This window comes from Labeo rohita, unplaced genomic scaffold (genome assembly GCF_022985175.1).
Source record: "Labeo rohita strain BAU-BD-2019 unplaced genomic scaffold, IGBB_LRoh.1.0 scaffold_1799, whole genome shotgun sequence".
NCBI classification, from domain to species: Eukaryota; Metazoa; Chordata; class Actinopteri; order Cypriniformes; family Cyprinidae; genus Labeo; species Labeo rohita.
Window position 1 is genome coordinate 1 of NW_026127999.1, and position 14,092 is coordinate 14,092.

The 14,092-nt window shown below is 42.8% G+C and overlaps 1 protein-coding gene across 1 annotated transcript; it reads left to right on the top strand.

Moving 5' to 3' along the window:
- The first annotated feature begins 3,724 nt into the window (after positions 1–3,724).
- On the top strand, positions 3,725–12,331 carry LOC127158942 (ribonuclease inhibitor-like). Its single transcript, XM_051101888.1, has 5 exons — positions 3,725–3,894; positions 9,975–10,148; positions 10,736–10,909; positions 11,799–11,972; positions 12,149–12,331. The coding sequence occupies exons 1-5, from the start codon at positions 3,737–3,739 to the stop codon at positions 12,312–12,314; spliced, it is 846 nt and encodes a 281-aa protein (XP_050957845.1). The 5' UTR covers positions 3,725–3,736; the 3' UTR covers positions 12,315–12,331.
- The last annotated feature ends 1,761 nt before the right edge of the window (positions 12,332–14,092 follow it).

A 14,092-nucleotide genomic window follows, 5' to 3' on the forward strand; every position in this document is an offset into this window, starting at 1 on the left:
GAGTGGAAAAGAGTGCCTTAGTCTATCATTTGTTGTCGAGTCACAGTCAAATAGCTTGTGTGAAGTGCTGAATCTTTTATAATATGATATTTCGGCAAAATAACAGAAAACACTGAGCTACAGAAAACTGTACCGTTATAACGGTTCAAATCAGCGGCATTAATGTGTCATATACAGGTCCTTCTCAAAAAATTAGCATATTGTGATAAAGTTCATTATTTTCTGTAATGTACTGATAAACATTAGACTTTCATATATTTTAGATTCATTACACACAACTGAAGTAGTTCAAGCCTTTTATTGTTTTAATATTGATGATTTTGGCATACAGCTCATGAAAACCCAAAATCTCAAAAAATTAGCATATCATGAAAAGGTTCTCTAAACGAGCTATTAACCTAATCATCTGAATCAACTAATTAACTCTAAACACCTGCAAAAGATTCCTGAGGCTTTTAAAAACTCCCAGCCTGGTTCATTACTCAAAACCGCAATCATGGGTAAGACTGCTGACCTGACTGCTGTCCAGAAGGCCATCATTGACACCCTCAAGCAAGAGGGTAAGACACAGAAAGAAATTTCTGAACGAATAGGCTGTTCCCAGAGTGCTGTATCAAGGCACCTCAGTGGGAAGTCTGTGGGAAGGAAAAAGTGTGGCAGAAAACGCTGCACAACGAGAAGAGGTGACCGGACCCTGAGGAAGATTGTGGAGAAGGACCGATTCCAGACCTTGGGGGACCTGCGGAAGCAGTGGACTGAGTCTGGAGTAGAAACATCCAGAGCCACCGTGTACAGGCGTGTGCAGGAAATGGGCTACAGTGCCGCCTTCCCCAGGTCAAGCCACTTTTGAACCAGAAACAGCGGCAGAAGCGCCTGACCTGGGCTACAGAGAAGCAGCACTGGACTGTTGCTCAGTGGTCCAAAGTACTTTTTTCGGATAAAAGCAAATTTTGCATGTCATTCGGAAATCAAGGTGCCAGAGTCTGGAGGAACACTGGGGAGAGGGAAATGCCAAAATGCCTGAAGTCCAGTGTCAAGTACCCACAGTCAGTGATGGTCTGGGGTGCCATGTCAGCTGCTGGTGTTGGTCCACTGTGTTTTATCAAGGGCAGGGTCAATGCAGCTAGCTATCAGGAGATTTTGGAGCACTTCATGCTTCCATCTGCTGAAAAGCTTTATGGAGATGAAGATTTCATTTTTCAGCACGACCTGGCACCTGCTCACAGTGCCAAAACCACTGGTAAATGGTTTACTGACCATGGTATTACTGTGCTCAATTGGCCTGCCAACTCTCCTGACCTGAACCCCATAGAGAATCTGTGGGATATTGTGAAGAGAAAGTTGAGAGACGCAAGACCCAACACTCTGGATGAGCTTAAGGCCGCTATCGAAGCATCCTGGGCCTCCATAACACCTCAGCAGTGCCACAGGCTGATTGCCTCCATGCCACGCCGCATTGAAGCAGTCATTTCTGCAAAAGGATTCCCGACCAAGTATTGAGTGCATAACTGAACATAATTATTTGAAGGTTGACTTTTTTTGTGTTAAAAACACTTTTCTTTTATTGGTCGGATGAAATATGCTAATTTTTTGAGATAGGAATTTTGGGTTTTCATGGGCTGTATGCCAAAATCATCAATATTAAAACAATAAAAGGCTTGAACCACTTCAGTTGTGTGTAATGAATCTAAAATATATGAAAGTCTAATGTTTATCAGTACATTACAGAAAATAATGAACTTTATCACAATATGCTAATTTTTTGAGAAGGACCTGTAAACACCACAATCCCCACTTACCAACTCACAAATCAAGTGATATAAAATTGCAGAAATAAAGTAGATGCAAACACCACCGAGAAATTACTTAAACATTAGTTTCGATAAGCTTAATTGATATTGTAATGAACGCTATTGCGGCAGGGAAGCTGCTGAGTCATTTACATAAGTATTAGGAGTGTAACCATAACACTTTGAAGCTAAATGAGCATAATGATTCAAGCATTACCACTTATAGATCACTTACTTGTCAATAACGCACACAATGGGCACAAATTATAATCATTACCAGGAACAATCTTCACTCCGTCTCAAACGCACACAATCTGAGCTAGTATGACTCTAACAAAATAAGATAGCGATAGACCACACCTAATTGTTTACTGGCAGTTCCATACTGCCACCTGCTGGCGCATTTGTGAAACTTAGAGAACTTTGTACACATTCGCTGATCAAAAACTTGGTATTTGAACTTGATTTTGGAAAAATGTTAATAATATAATAACACATGCAATGATGTAAATAAATCTGTAGGCCTATACATTTATATGGTAACACTATATAATGATTTCATTAGTTCTTGTTAGCTAATGTATTAACTAACATGAGCGAACAATGAGCAATACATTTATTACAGTATTTATTAATCTTTGTTAATGTACTGTAAATTAATGAAAATGTAGTCGTTCATTGGTAGTTCATGTTAATTCACAGTACATTAATGTTAACAAACAACTTTTGATATTAATAATGTGTTAGTAAATGTTGAAATTAACATTAAGATTAATAAATGATGTAGAAATATTGATCATTCTTAGTTCATGTTAACTATACTAGTTAACTAATGTTAGGGAGAGAAATTGCAACTATATTTGAAAGTTGTATTAAGTGTTTCTGTTCACTTCACTTATTGTCCATACAGCAGGTCAAATACCCAACCCAATATCCAATAATTTCACTTAATAATACCAAAAATACACAAAAATTTCACTTTTGGGAATTAAAATTTCTTTGCATTTCTATAAAGAATCAGGACAAATTGTACATAAACCATGACAAGTGTTAATTATTTGATTAAATTAATATTTATTTATTTATTTAATTTTTTATTTTATTATTATTATTATTATTATTATTATTATTATTATTATTATTATTATTATTATTATTATTTTGGTTTTGTTTTGAAGACCAAATTGTGAAAAATTGTCCAAAGGTGTTCAGACACTCTTCCTCTGTTTTATTTTATGAAGACATTTTCACTTTATTAAACCCCTTTCTTCTGTCTTCTCTCTCTCTCTCAATGGAGCATTTTGTATAAATCTCCTTTGTCAAAGAAAGTAGGAGACTTACAGTGGAGAATTCTTCATGGCGCTATAGCTGTAAATGCTCTTGTTTCAGTTTTAAACCCAGGTAGCAGTGACGAATGCCCTTTTTTTTAAGAAAGAAACTGCATATCATACTTTTGTGTACTGTAATAGACTCTATCCATTGTTTAAAGTTTTAAGTGATTTATTTAATCGTTTTGATGAGACTTTTTCATTGGAAGTGTTTATTTGCGGATTTAAATATACGCGAAAACATCGATTTTGTTGTCAGTTGTTGAATTTTCTTGTGGTTGAAGCAAAAATGTCAATTTATGATACTCAGAAAATTAAGATTGAACAAAATGTAAGTAGTAACTTACAAACAGTTTTTTTAATCGTGTGAAATCTAGAATTCTGATTGATTTTTGGTATTATAAAACTATGGGAGATCTTATGTGTTTTGAAATGATTTGGTGCTGTAAGAGTGCTCTGTGTGAAGCTGTCAGTGACGACTTGGAGTTTGCAATGTTTTAATTTATGTATGTATGTGAGTTTTGTGAAAAATGAGTAAAGTGCTGACTGTGTAATGTAATTGGAAACTGTATTAAAGGTTGGTTTAAATTCTCTCAATGCAGGTTAAGCAGCTGTGATATGACAGATGAAGGTTGTTCTGCTGTGACTTCAGCTCTGAAATCAAACCCATCACACCTGAGAGAACTGAACCTGAGCGGGAATAAACTAGGAGACTCTGGAGTGAAAAACCTCAGTGATCTACTGATGAACACACAATTCAAGCTGAAGAAACTACAGTTAGTATCATTATACTGTACAGCAGTGACAGTGAGATTAAAGTTTACTGACAATATGTCGATGCTTATTATGATTTTATTTATCCAGGTACATCATTTATTTCCAAAAATTAATGTACCCTTGTGATCTTTAAAGAAAATAACTTTCCCCTCACAAAAACATTTCTTCTCTGGTCTGATGACGTGAGTTTCACAAACGCGGTCTCTGTGGCTCCCTCCGACCGCCGTCAGCGGGAACCATCTCCGGACTTTTAACACACTACATTACCCATCACCCCGTACCTGGGACCCCGCCTTCCGGTTCCGGGTCGCCCGGGTCACTTCCGCTCGGTCGGCCATTTTAGGACGCCGCTTCGGCGGCTTCCTCGCGAAGTTTTGTTTGGCCATGCTAGCAATCCTGAGCGTTATTTTCACGGACTGCCTTCTTGTTACCGACTGGACTGTTTATTGTTTATGTGAACCTGTGCTGCCTGCCTTGAACTGTATCACGCCTGTTGTTTGGATTATCCCCGTTGTTTGCCGCCTGCCCCGACCTTTCGCCTGGATTATCGTTACCCCTTTGGATTTGCCTACGCTATACCAGTCTGTTGTTGTCGAACTCTGCCTGTTTAACTCCTCTTGGTCTAATAAACGGTTGCATATGGATCCCACGTCTCCGGATTCGTTCATGACCTCGTTACAGAAAACTTCGCCATCTATGGATCCAGCGACCGCGTCACCACCCACTTCGGAGTTTGCCGCACAGGCTATGCAGTCCGCCGACCCCGCAGCTGTTCGCCAGCTCTCCTCGGAGATTTCGGCTCAAGCCTCCACCCTCCTGGTCCACCAACAACAACTGGACCGCCTCACCGATCTCACTGGACAGCTGGTAAGGGCTATACAGGGATTACAGTTAACACCGTCTGTCGCCGCCACTCCCACGGCTCCACCACCGCAGACCACTCCTCCCGTTGCCGCCAGTCCTCGTCTAGCCTTCCCCGAGAAATTCGACGGTACGGCGGCCAAATGCAAAGGCTTCCTGCTGCAGTGTTCGCTCTTTGTTAACCAGCAGCCTCATCTCTACCCAACAGACGAGGGTAAGATAGCTTTTGTATGTTCATTATTGTGCGGGAGAGCCCTGGAATGGGCCACAGCTGTTTGGCGGTTGGATCGTCCCACCTTCCCGACTTTCGCCGCATTTCTGCAGAGGTTTAAAGAGGTGTTCCAGCCCAGCACCGAGAGCGGTGAGGCGGGGGAGCAACTCATGGCTTTACGGCAGGGCAGGAGGACCGCCGCCGATTATGCTCTCAGCTTCCGCACGCTCGCCGCACAAAGTGGATGGAATGATGAGCCGCTCAAGCTCCATTATCGTCGCGGATTGCATCCCGACCTCCAGGTGGAGCTGGCCTGCCGCGACGAGGATCTTACGCTGGAACAGTACATAGACCTCTCCATTCGTGTGGACAACGTGATGCGGGCCCGCAGATCCAATCGTTCTTCTGTTCCTCTGCCCCTGCCGCCGCTCTCCACCGAGACGGGTCCCGAACCCATGCAGCTGGGATCAACAAAGCTGACTTTGGAGGAGAGAGAGAGACGGCTCCGCTCCAACCTGTGCCTGTATTGTGGTCAGGCGGGCCACATTCGGGCTAATTGCCCCACCCGTCCACCACGTCCATCTTCCTCGGTGAGTAGCGACGAACTGCTTTCTAACCGATGCGAGTTACCCGTAATCATTGTTTTTGGAGAAGTGTCAATCGCGACTCACGCTTTGATTGACTCTGGCGCAGCTGGTAACTTCATTGACGCTGACTTTGTCGCTACTAACCACCTTCCTGTTCTCCCTTGTTCTCCATCTGTCACAGTGGCTGCCCTCGACGGGAGACCGCTAGGCTCAGGAAGAATTCACCACACCACTGGCGATCTCACTCTCCGAATCGAACCATCACATCAAGAGACCATCCGCCTTTTCATCATTGCATCACCCCAGTCACCCGTCATCCTGGGATACCCCTGGCTGCACCTTCACGGTCCCTCCATCACCTGGGCTAACCGCACAATCACCCACTGGTCACCACGCTGCCACCAGCACTGTCTCCAATCTCAGGCCAGGCCGGACCACCAGCCTCAGATCCATACCCCTGCCAACACCATACCTGCCGAATACCAGGACCTCCTGGAGGCCTTCAGTCGTACCAAGGCCACCCATCTGCCTGCTCACCGCCCAGGAGATTGTGCTATTGACCTCGTCCCAGGAGCTGTACCCCCTAGGGGGCGCATCTTCCCTTTGTCCCACGCAGAATCGGAGGCCATGAACACCTACATCCAGGAGGAGTTGGCTAAGGGTTTCATCCGACCATCCACCTCACCCGCTTCGGCCGGGTTCTTCTTCGTTAAAAAGAAGGACGGCGGACTCCGACCCTGTATCGATTACCGTGGACTGAACGAGGTAACCATAAAGTATCGTTACCCACTCCCGCTCGTACCTGCGGCCTTGGAACAACTGCGATCCGCCAAGATCTTCACAAAGCTGGATCTCCGCTCGGCCTACAACCTCATTCGAGTTCGTGCAGGGGACGAATGGAAGACGGCCTTCTCAACCACGTCTGGCCACTACGAGTATCGGGTCATGCCCTTCGGCCTGGCCAACAGTCCTTCCTACTTCCAGGCCTTCATAAATGAGGTATTCCGTGATATGCTCAATCGCTTTGTCATCGTCTACATAGACGACATCCTGATCTTCTCAAACTCCCTCCACGAGCATGTCAACCATGTTAGAACAGTACTGCAAAGACTCATCTCTCACCATTTGTACGCCAAGGAGGAGAAATGTGAATTCCACCAAGACAGGATTTCCTTCCTCGGATACATTATTAGCTCAGAGGGAGTGGCTATGGATGAGAAGAAGGTCAACGCTGTTCTCAACTGGCCTCGACCCACCACCCTTAAGGAACTTCAACGATTCCTCGGCTTTGCCAATTTCTACCGCCGATTCATTCGCCATTTCAGCACGGTTGCAGCTCCCCTCTCGGCCATGGTGAAAAAAGGTACTTCCCGCCTAGCTTGGGCTCAACCAGCCATTCAGGCCTTCGACGACCTCCGTCACAGGTTCACCACTGCACCCATTCTCCACCATCCTGACCCCGAACGACCTTTCATTGTAGAGGTGGACGCCTCCAGCACAGGTGTTGGGGCGGTCCTCTCCCAGCGGCAGGGAGAGCCAGGCAAGACTTTTCCTTGTGCTTATTATTCTCACAAGCTGACCCCGGCTGAACGGAACTATGATGTGGGTAACCGTGAACTGCTGGCGATTAAACTAGCCCTTGAGGAGTGGCGGCACTGGCTCGAGGGTGCCAAGCACCCCTTTATGGTTCTAACCGACCATAAGAACCTGGAATACCTCCGCTCAGCAAAACTGTTAAATCATCGCCAGGCCAGATGGTCTTTGTTCTTCACACGCTTTGACTTCCAGGTAACCTATCGTCCAGGTTCACAGAACACCAAGGCGGACGCCCTTTCCCGCATTCATGAACCCGAGACCACTCTCAGCTCCTCGGAAACAGTTCTGCCTTCCTCTGTGATTGTGGCACCTGTGGTCTGGGACATCTTGACGGAGATTCAGGAAGCACAGACCCAGGACCCTACACCCGCTGAATGTCCTGACGACCGTACTTACGTGCCATCCGAGTTACGTTCACGAGTCTTGACTGAGGTCCACTCTGCTCCCAGCTCAGGTCACCCTGGCATCGAGGCCACCCTTCGTTTAGTCAGCAACAGGTTCTGGTGGCCCTCGCTGCGCTCGGACACTATCAACCACATCAGGGGCTGCTCGGTGTGCAACACCACCAAGGTTCCCCGTCGCTTGCCCGCCGGCCTTCTCCAACCCTTACCGATACCACAACGCCCTTGGTCACATCTCGCCATCGACTTCATCACCGATCTGCCTCCCTCCTTGGGACACACTACCATCCTCACCATCGTCGATCGGTTCTCTAAGGGTTGCAGAATTATTCCCCTACCGAAACTCCCCACAGCCATGGAGACAGCCGAGCTACTCTGTAACTGGGTCTTTCGTATCTACGGTCTGCCTGAAGACATCGTTTCCGACCGTGGACCCCAGTTCACCTCTCGTCTCTGGGCCAGTTTCTTCCATCTTCTGGGGGTCAACATCAGCCTCACCTCGGGGTACCATCCACAGGCCAACGGCCAGGCCGAACGACTCAATCAAGAATTGATCCGTTTCCTCCGCTCGTATTGCCAGAATCATCAGGAGGACTGGAGTCGTTTCTTATTCTGGGCCGAATACGCCCAGAACTCTCTTCGGAAACCTGCCACTAACCTAACCCCTTTCCAATGTACCTTAGGCTTCCAACCACCCATGTTTCCCTGGTCAGGTGAACCTTCAGAACTCCCGGCTGTCAATTCATGGTTTCAGCGCAGCGAGGAGACCTGGGATCAAGCCCACGTACACCTGCAGAGGGCAGTGCACCGTACCCGGATTCAGGCCGACCGTCATCGCCGACCCAACCCTCCGTATGAGCCTGGCCAATGGGTCTGGCTTTCCACTCGGGACCTCCGGTTACGCTTACCCTGCAAAAAGCTCAGTCCCAGGTACGTGGGTCCCTTCAAAATAATTAAACAGATTACACCTGTCTCGTTTCGTTTGGCTCTCCCCGCAGAGTACCGTATCTCACCAACTTTCCATGTTTCTCTGTTTAAGCCTGCTGTCGGTCCGGAAGGAGTGGAGAACCTAGACGAGACCGCCGCACAGGAGCCACCCCCTGTCATTATCGACGGCGAGGAGGTTTACAGGGTCAACACCATCCTGGACTCCCGACGCCGGAGAGGTCGACTTCAATATCTGGTCGACTGGGAGGGCTTCGGCCCTGAGGAAAGATCCTGGGTCGATGTTGAAGACATCTTGGACCCCTCACTCACTACGGACTTCCATTCACTACACCCAGATCGACCAGCTCCCCGTAGGAGGGGTAGACCCGGCGTCGGGCACCTCCTCGCGCCAGGAGTCGCTCGCAGGGGGGGGGCTCTGTCACAAACGCGGTCTCTGTGGCTCCCTCCGACCGCCGTCAGCGGGAACCATCTCCGGACTTTTAACACACTACATTACCCATCACCCCGTACCTGGGACCCCGCCTTCCGGTTCCGGGTCGCCCGGGTCACTTCCGCTCGGTCGGCCATTTTAGGACGCCGCTTCGGCGGCTTCCTCGCGAAGTTTTGTTTGGCCATGCTAGCAATCCTGAGCGTTATTTTCACGGACTGCCTTCTTGTTACCGACTGGACTGTTTATTGTTTATGTGAACCTGTGCTGCCTGCCTTGAACTGTATCACGCCTGTTGTTTGGATTATCCCCGTTGTTTGCCGCCTGCCCCGACCTTTCGCCTGGATTATCGTTACCCCTTTGGATTTGCCTACGCTATACCAGTCTGTTGTTGTCGAACTCTGCCTGTTTAACTCCTCTTGGTCTAATAAACGGTTGCATATGGATCCCACGTCTCCGGATTCGTTCATGACCTCGTTACAGAGAGGGTGTGAAAACCTGTCAGTCACATGAGATCACAGCAATAACAAACAACAATTATCCAGCTTCTCATCAAAAATGAATTCATGTCCTGCATTTTTTCTTGTTCAAAAAAGTTTCACTCAGACATGCATCACAATAAGAACAAAATATGATCATAAAATGTTGTATTTGACTGTAAACTACAATCTTAAAATGTCTTGAAGCAAATTTTTATTTATGAACTCAATTTTCTTGATTTGTTACATTTAAACTGCATTTTTACATTTACATTAATATTATTTTAAAGTGATTCTGATCCTGTATCCAAATCACAAACCTTTTTTTTTTTTTTTTTTCCCAAAAATCACAAACTTGACTAAAGATACTCCAGACTTGAAATGTAACTAGTATCCTCAAATCCAAGTTTTGTTTTAGTTTATGGCTGTATGATTGTTTATTTACTTATTTTGTTTTCAGGTTTTAGCAACATTTAATTTATTGCACTGTATGGTGTTTACTCATGATTCATTTAACTCACACATGAACAACATGTCTGATTCATTGTCTTTTCTCTTTCTGTCTTCAGTCTGTGGGGATGCAGTATTACAGAGAAACAGTGTCTCATCCTGACTTCAGCTCTGAAATCAAACCCATCACACCTGAGAGAACTGAACCTGAGCAGGAATAAACTAGGAGACTCTGGAGTGAAAAACCTCAGTGATCTACTGATGAACACACAATTCAAGCTGGAGAAACTAGAGTTAGTATCATTATACTGTACAGCAGTGACAGTGAGATTAAAGTTCACTGTTCATGAAATTAAAGTTGACAGTTATTATTTTTATGGAATATTGCAGTGCTTAAATGATTTATCCATGTACATAATGTATTTTTAATTTATGTGTCCTTCTGATCTTTCATCTAAATAACTTAAATGACAGCAATAAAATTAATGTTAATGGACCAAATTAAATCCTGCCATACTTTTTTTGTTTTTGTTTTTGCATTCACTCAGACATACTGTACAATAAAGAATGACAGTTACAAAAAAAAAGTGTTTATTTATGATAAAATACTCTTAAAATGTCTTTAGGTAAATTGTAATTCAGAAACAGAATTCTAATCTAAATTTTCACATTTTTGATGTTATTTTTAAGTAGTTCTATAGCTGATCCTAGATCTTAATCTTTTTTGTTAATCTTTTTTTCCTTCTGTTCTTGTGTATGGTCATATAATGTTTTTGGCAATGTTTTAATTATTACACTGTATGGTGTTAACACATGATGAATTTACTCACATGAACTTGACACTTGTCTGATTCATTGTCTTTTCTCTTTCTGTTTTCAGTTTGTGGGATTGCAGTATTACAGAGAAACAGTGTCTCATCCTGACTTCAGCTCTGAAATCAAACCCATCACACCTGAGAGAACTGAACCTGAGCTGGAATAAACTAGGAGACTCTGGAGTGAAAAACCTCAGTGATCTACTGATGAACACACAATTCAAGCTGGAGAAACTAGAGTTAGTATCATTATACTGTACAGCAGTGACAGTGTTATTAGTTTACTGTTCAGTTTATTTTAAGTGTTTTGTGTGTTTGTGATTGTACACTCAAATTATTTTTGCCTCTTGTTCATTTTAATTAAAATGAGCTAAAGTAACATGTTTTTGAGCATTCTCTAACAATTTCATTGTGTTCACTCTACCTAATACATTTAAAATTTAAACTGATTTAATTTATTTGTGTTGAAACTACATTAATATTTTTTTTTGTTTGACATAACTAACTGAGCAGTGGATTTGTAGTTCACAGCATGATTTGCAAGGAACTGCATGATTGTAAATTTAGGGATGAAGTGTTATTTTATGTGTTTTTCTGTAAAGGGAAATACATGTTAGTGTTTAATGTTCAGTTATGCTGGACAGTTTCTGTAATGTTGTTGAATTTTGTGGTTCCCATTATGCAGAAGAGTGACGTTTGTGTTTACACTGTGACTCTTGAGTAATAGATATTCAAATATCAGTACTGACACCAGTTTTTTCATATTCATTATTGTGTATAATTATGAGTGAAACTGCTTGTTTAATATAATAATAATTAATTAGGCCTCAGTGAATAAATAAATAAATAAATAGTAATTTGTTCCCACAAGATTTTGTTTGACAAATGTAGTTGAGCTGAACCCAAACTAGTGTAGATTAATTTAATGTAAACCAGCTAAATTGTGTTGACCCAACTAAGCAATTTTCATTTGAATGAAATAAATTAAATTGTAAAAATTTTTTCAGTAAAATTAAATAAGCATAACTAATTTTTTTTTTGACTGTATGACATTTACTTATGATGTATTTATTCACACATAAACTTTACATGGATCTGATTCATTGTCTTTTCTCTTTCTGTCTTCAGTCTGTGGAGATGCAGTATTACAGAGAAACAGTGTCTCATCCTGACTTCAGCTCTGAAATCAAACCCATCACACCTGAGAGAACTGAACCTGAGTGAGAATCAAATAAAAAACACAGGAGTGAATCACTTATGTGACGTACTGAAGGATTCACACTGTAAACTGGAGAGATTGAGGTCAGTAACATTCACATACAAGAATCAAAATGATTAAAATCACTTCAACAGTTTAAACCAAAACACTTTATACTCAAAATCTCATGATGAGTCTGAGTTCACATTATATTTGAGAAAAATTCTTCACTTTAATGATTTGTTTGTAAGATGATCTTCCTCTGTTTGTCTCTTTCTAGTCTTTCTAACTGTGGAATTACAGATGTTTCTTCTTTAACTCAGTCTTTGACAAACACAAAAGCACTGCAGTTTCTAAAAGAGTTTGGTCTGAATGATAATATGATTGGAGACTCAAAGCAGCAGCTCATTGATGTGCTACGAGACTCAAACTGTAAACTGAGGTGAGTAAACTTCACTTTCTGATATTAAAGAGATTCATTTACTTCAAATATGTGAACAAATATATACTTTCAAATATTTGTGAAAAAAGCTTATCAAATTATCATCAAGCTTTATTTCAAAGGGTTTGTGTCAGAATGAAATGTAAAGTTGATAAAAATGTTGAACACAAAGGAGGAAAGAGAACAAAAGCACACTGTCAGAGCTTTATACAACAACACCTGCTTTATTAATGACATCAGTAATAGTGAATCATTACAGTTTGAAATAGATTTGGTCAGATTGTAGGAAAACGCTGGTAAAATCAGTGCAGATTCCAGCTTCAGCTCACAGCCGTCCAGCATCACATGATCAATGTCTCTGTCTCTTGAGACATGTAACTTTGACAAGCAACACGTCACATTACTTACAGTGGGTACGGAAAGTATTCAGACTCCCTTAAATTTTTCACTCTTTGTTATATTGCAGCCATTTGCTAAAATCATTTTCACTGTGGCTGAGCTCCAGAGATGCAGTCAGGAGAAGGGAGAAAGTTGTAGAAAGTCAACCATCACTGCAGCCCTCCACCAGTCGGGGCTTTATGGCAGAGTGGCCCAACAGTATGGGGTTATTTTTGTGTCTTTATTATTCAAAAAAAAATACTGTGTTTGAGAGTAAAACTAAGTATTTTGTAATTAAAAAATAAAAGTTTGCAAAAAAAGTCTTCTTAAATCTCAAAAATAAAGAAATTGATAATAAAAGTATTTGCAGTGCATGTACTTTTCTTTACAATCTTTATTTTTCTTTGCGCACTACAAACACTTTTCATCGCGAAACCACAAGTTTTGCTCTCCTTTCTGCTTTCTTTTTTTGCGAGTCTAAAATTTTTGTTTGCGAGTTAAAAAGTTTTGCTTGCGAGTAAGCTGTATCTCAGTGGGCGGTCTTTACCTACCAGGATGAAAGGCCTTTTTCTATTGGTCACTCTCGATTGAAGTGACCACGCCCACTACGTTTTGTTTACTGGGTAAGATAACCAAGTTAAGGTCTTAAACTCAGTGACAAGTGAACTTAGTCTCTCTTCTCATGCTCACATATTTAAATACGTAACGTTAGCTAAGCCCGCCTGTAGTTCGGCGATACCGTTAAATAGAGGGGCACGAGATGACTCGGATGACGATTGTAATCAAGGTAAAGACCATTATGACATGCAAGAGTCGTACAGTAGCGGTATTAACATTAAGTGACATGGCATTTGACACACGGAAGGTGCGGGAGCAGTGACACTTTCAGCAGTGACACAGTCCATCGGCATATGTCAAAGAAAACCGTAAGTGTCACTGGCACTGAGCAGTGGCATGCGCCAGTGGCTTCCGTGCGTCAGATGCCATGTCACTTAATGTTAATACCGCTACTGTACGACTCTTGCATGTCATAATGGTCTTTACCTTGATTACAATCGTCATCCGAGTCATCTCGTGCCCCTCTATTTAACGGTATCGCCGAACTACAGGCGGGCTTAGCTAACGTTACGTATTTAAATATGTGAGCATGAGAAGAGAGACTACATAAGTTCACTTGTCACTGAGTTTAAGACGTTAACTTGGTTATCTTACCCAGTAAACAAAACGTAGTGGGCGTGGTCACTTCAATCGAGAGTGACCAATAGAAAAAGGCCTTTCATCCTGGTAGGTAGAGACCGCCCACTGAGATACAGCTTACTCGCAGTTAAAAACTTTTAACTCGCAAACAAAAATTTTAGACTCGCAAAAAAAGAAAGCAGAAAGGAGAGCAAAACTTGTGGTTTC

What these genes read in the sequence shown, in the direction of transcription:
- LOC127158942 (XM_051101888.1), top strand. Translation starts at nt 3,737, where the DNA reads ATGACAGATGAAGGTTGTTCTGCTGTGACTTCAGCTCTGAAATCAAAC. An exon ending in TTCAAGCTGGAGAAACTAGA is followed by an intron (nt 10,910 to 11,798) that starts GTTAGTATCATT and finishes TTCTGTCTTCAG; the next exon opens with TCTGTGGAGATGCAGTATTA. An exon ending in TGTAAACTGGAGAGATTGAG is followed by an intron (nt 11,973 to 12,148) that starts GTCAGTAACATT and finishes GTCTCTTTCTAG; the next exon opens with TCTTTCTAACTGTGGAATTA.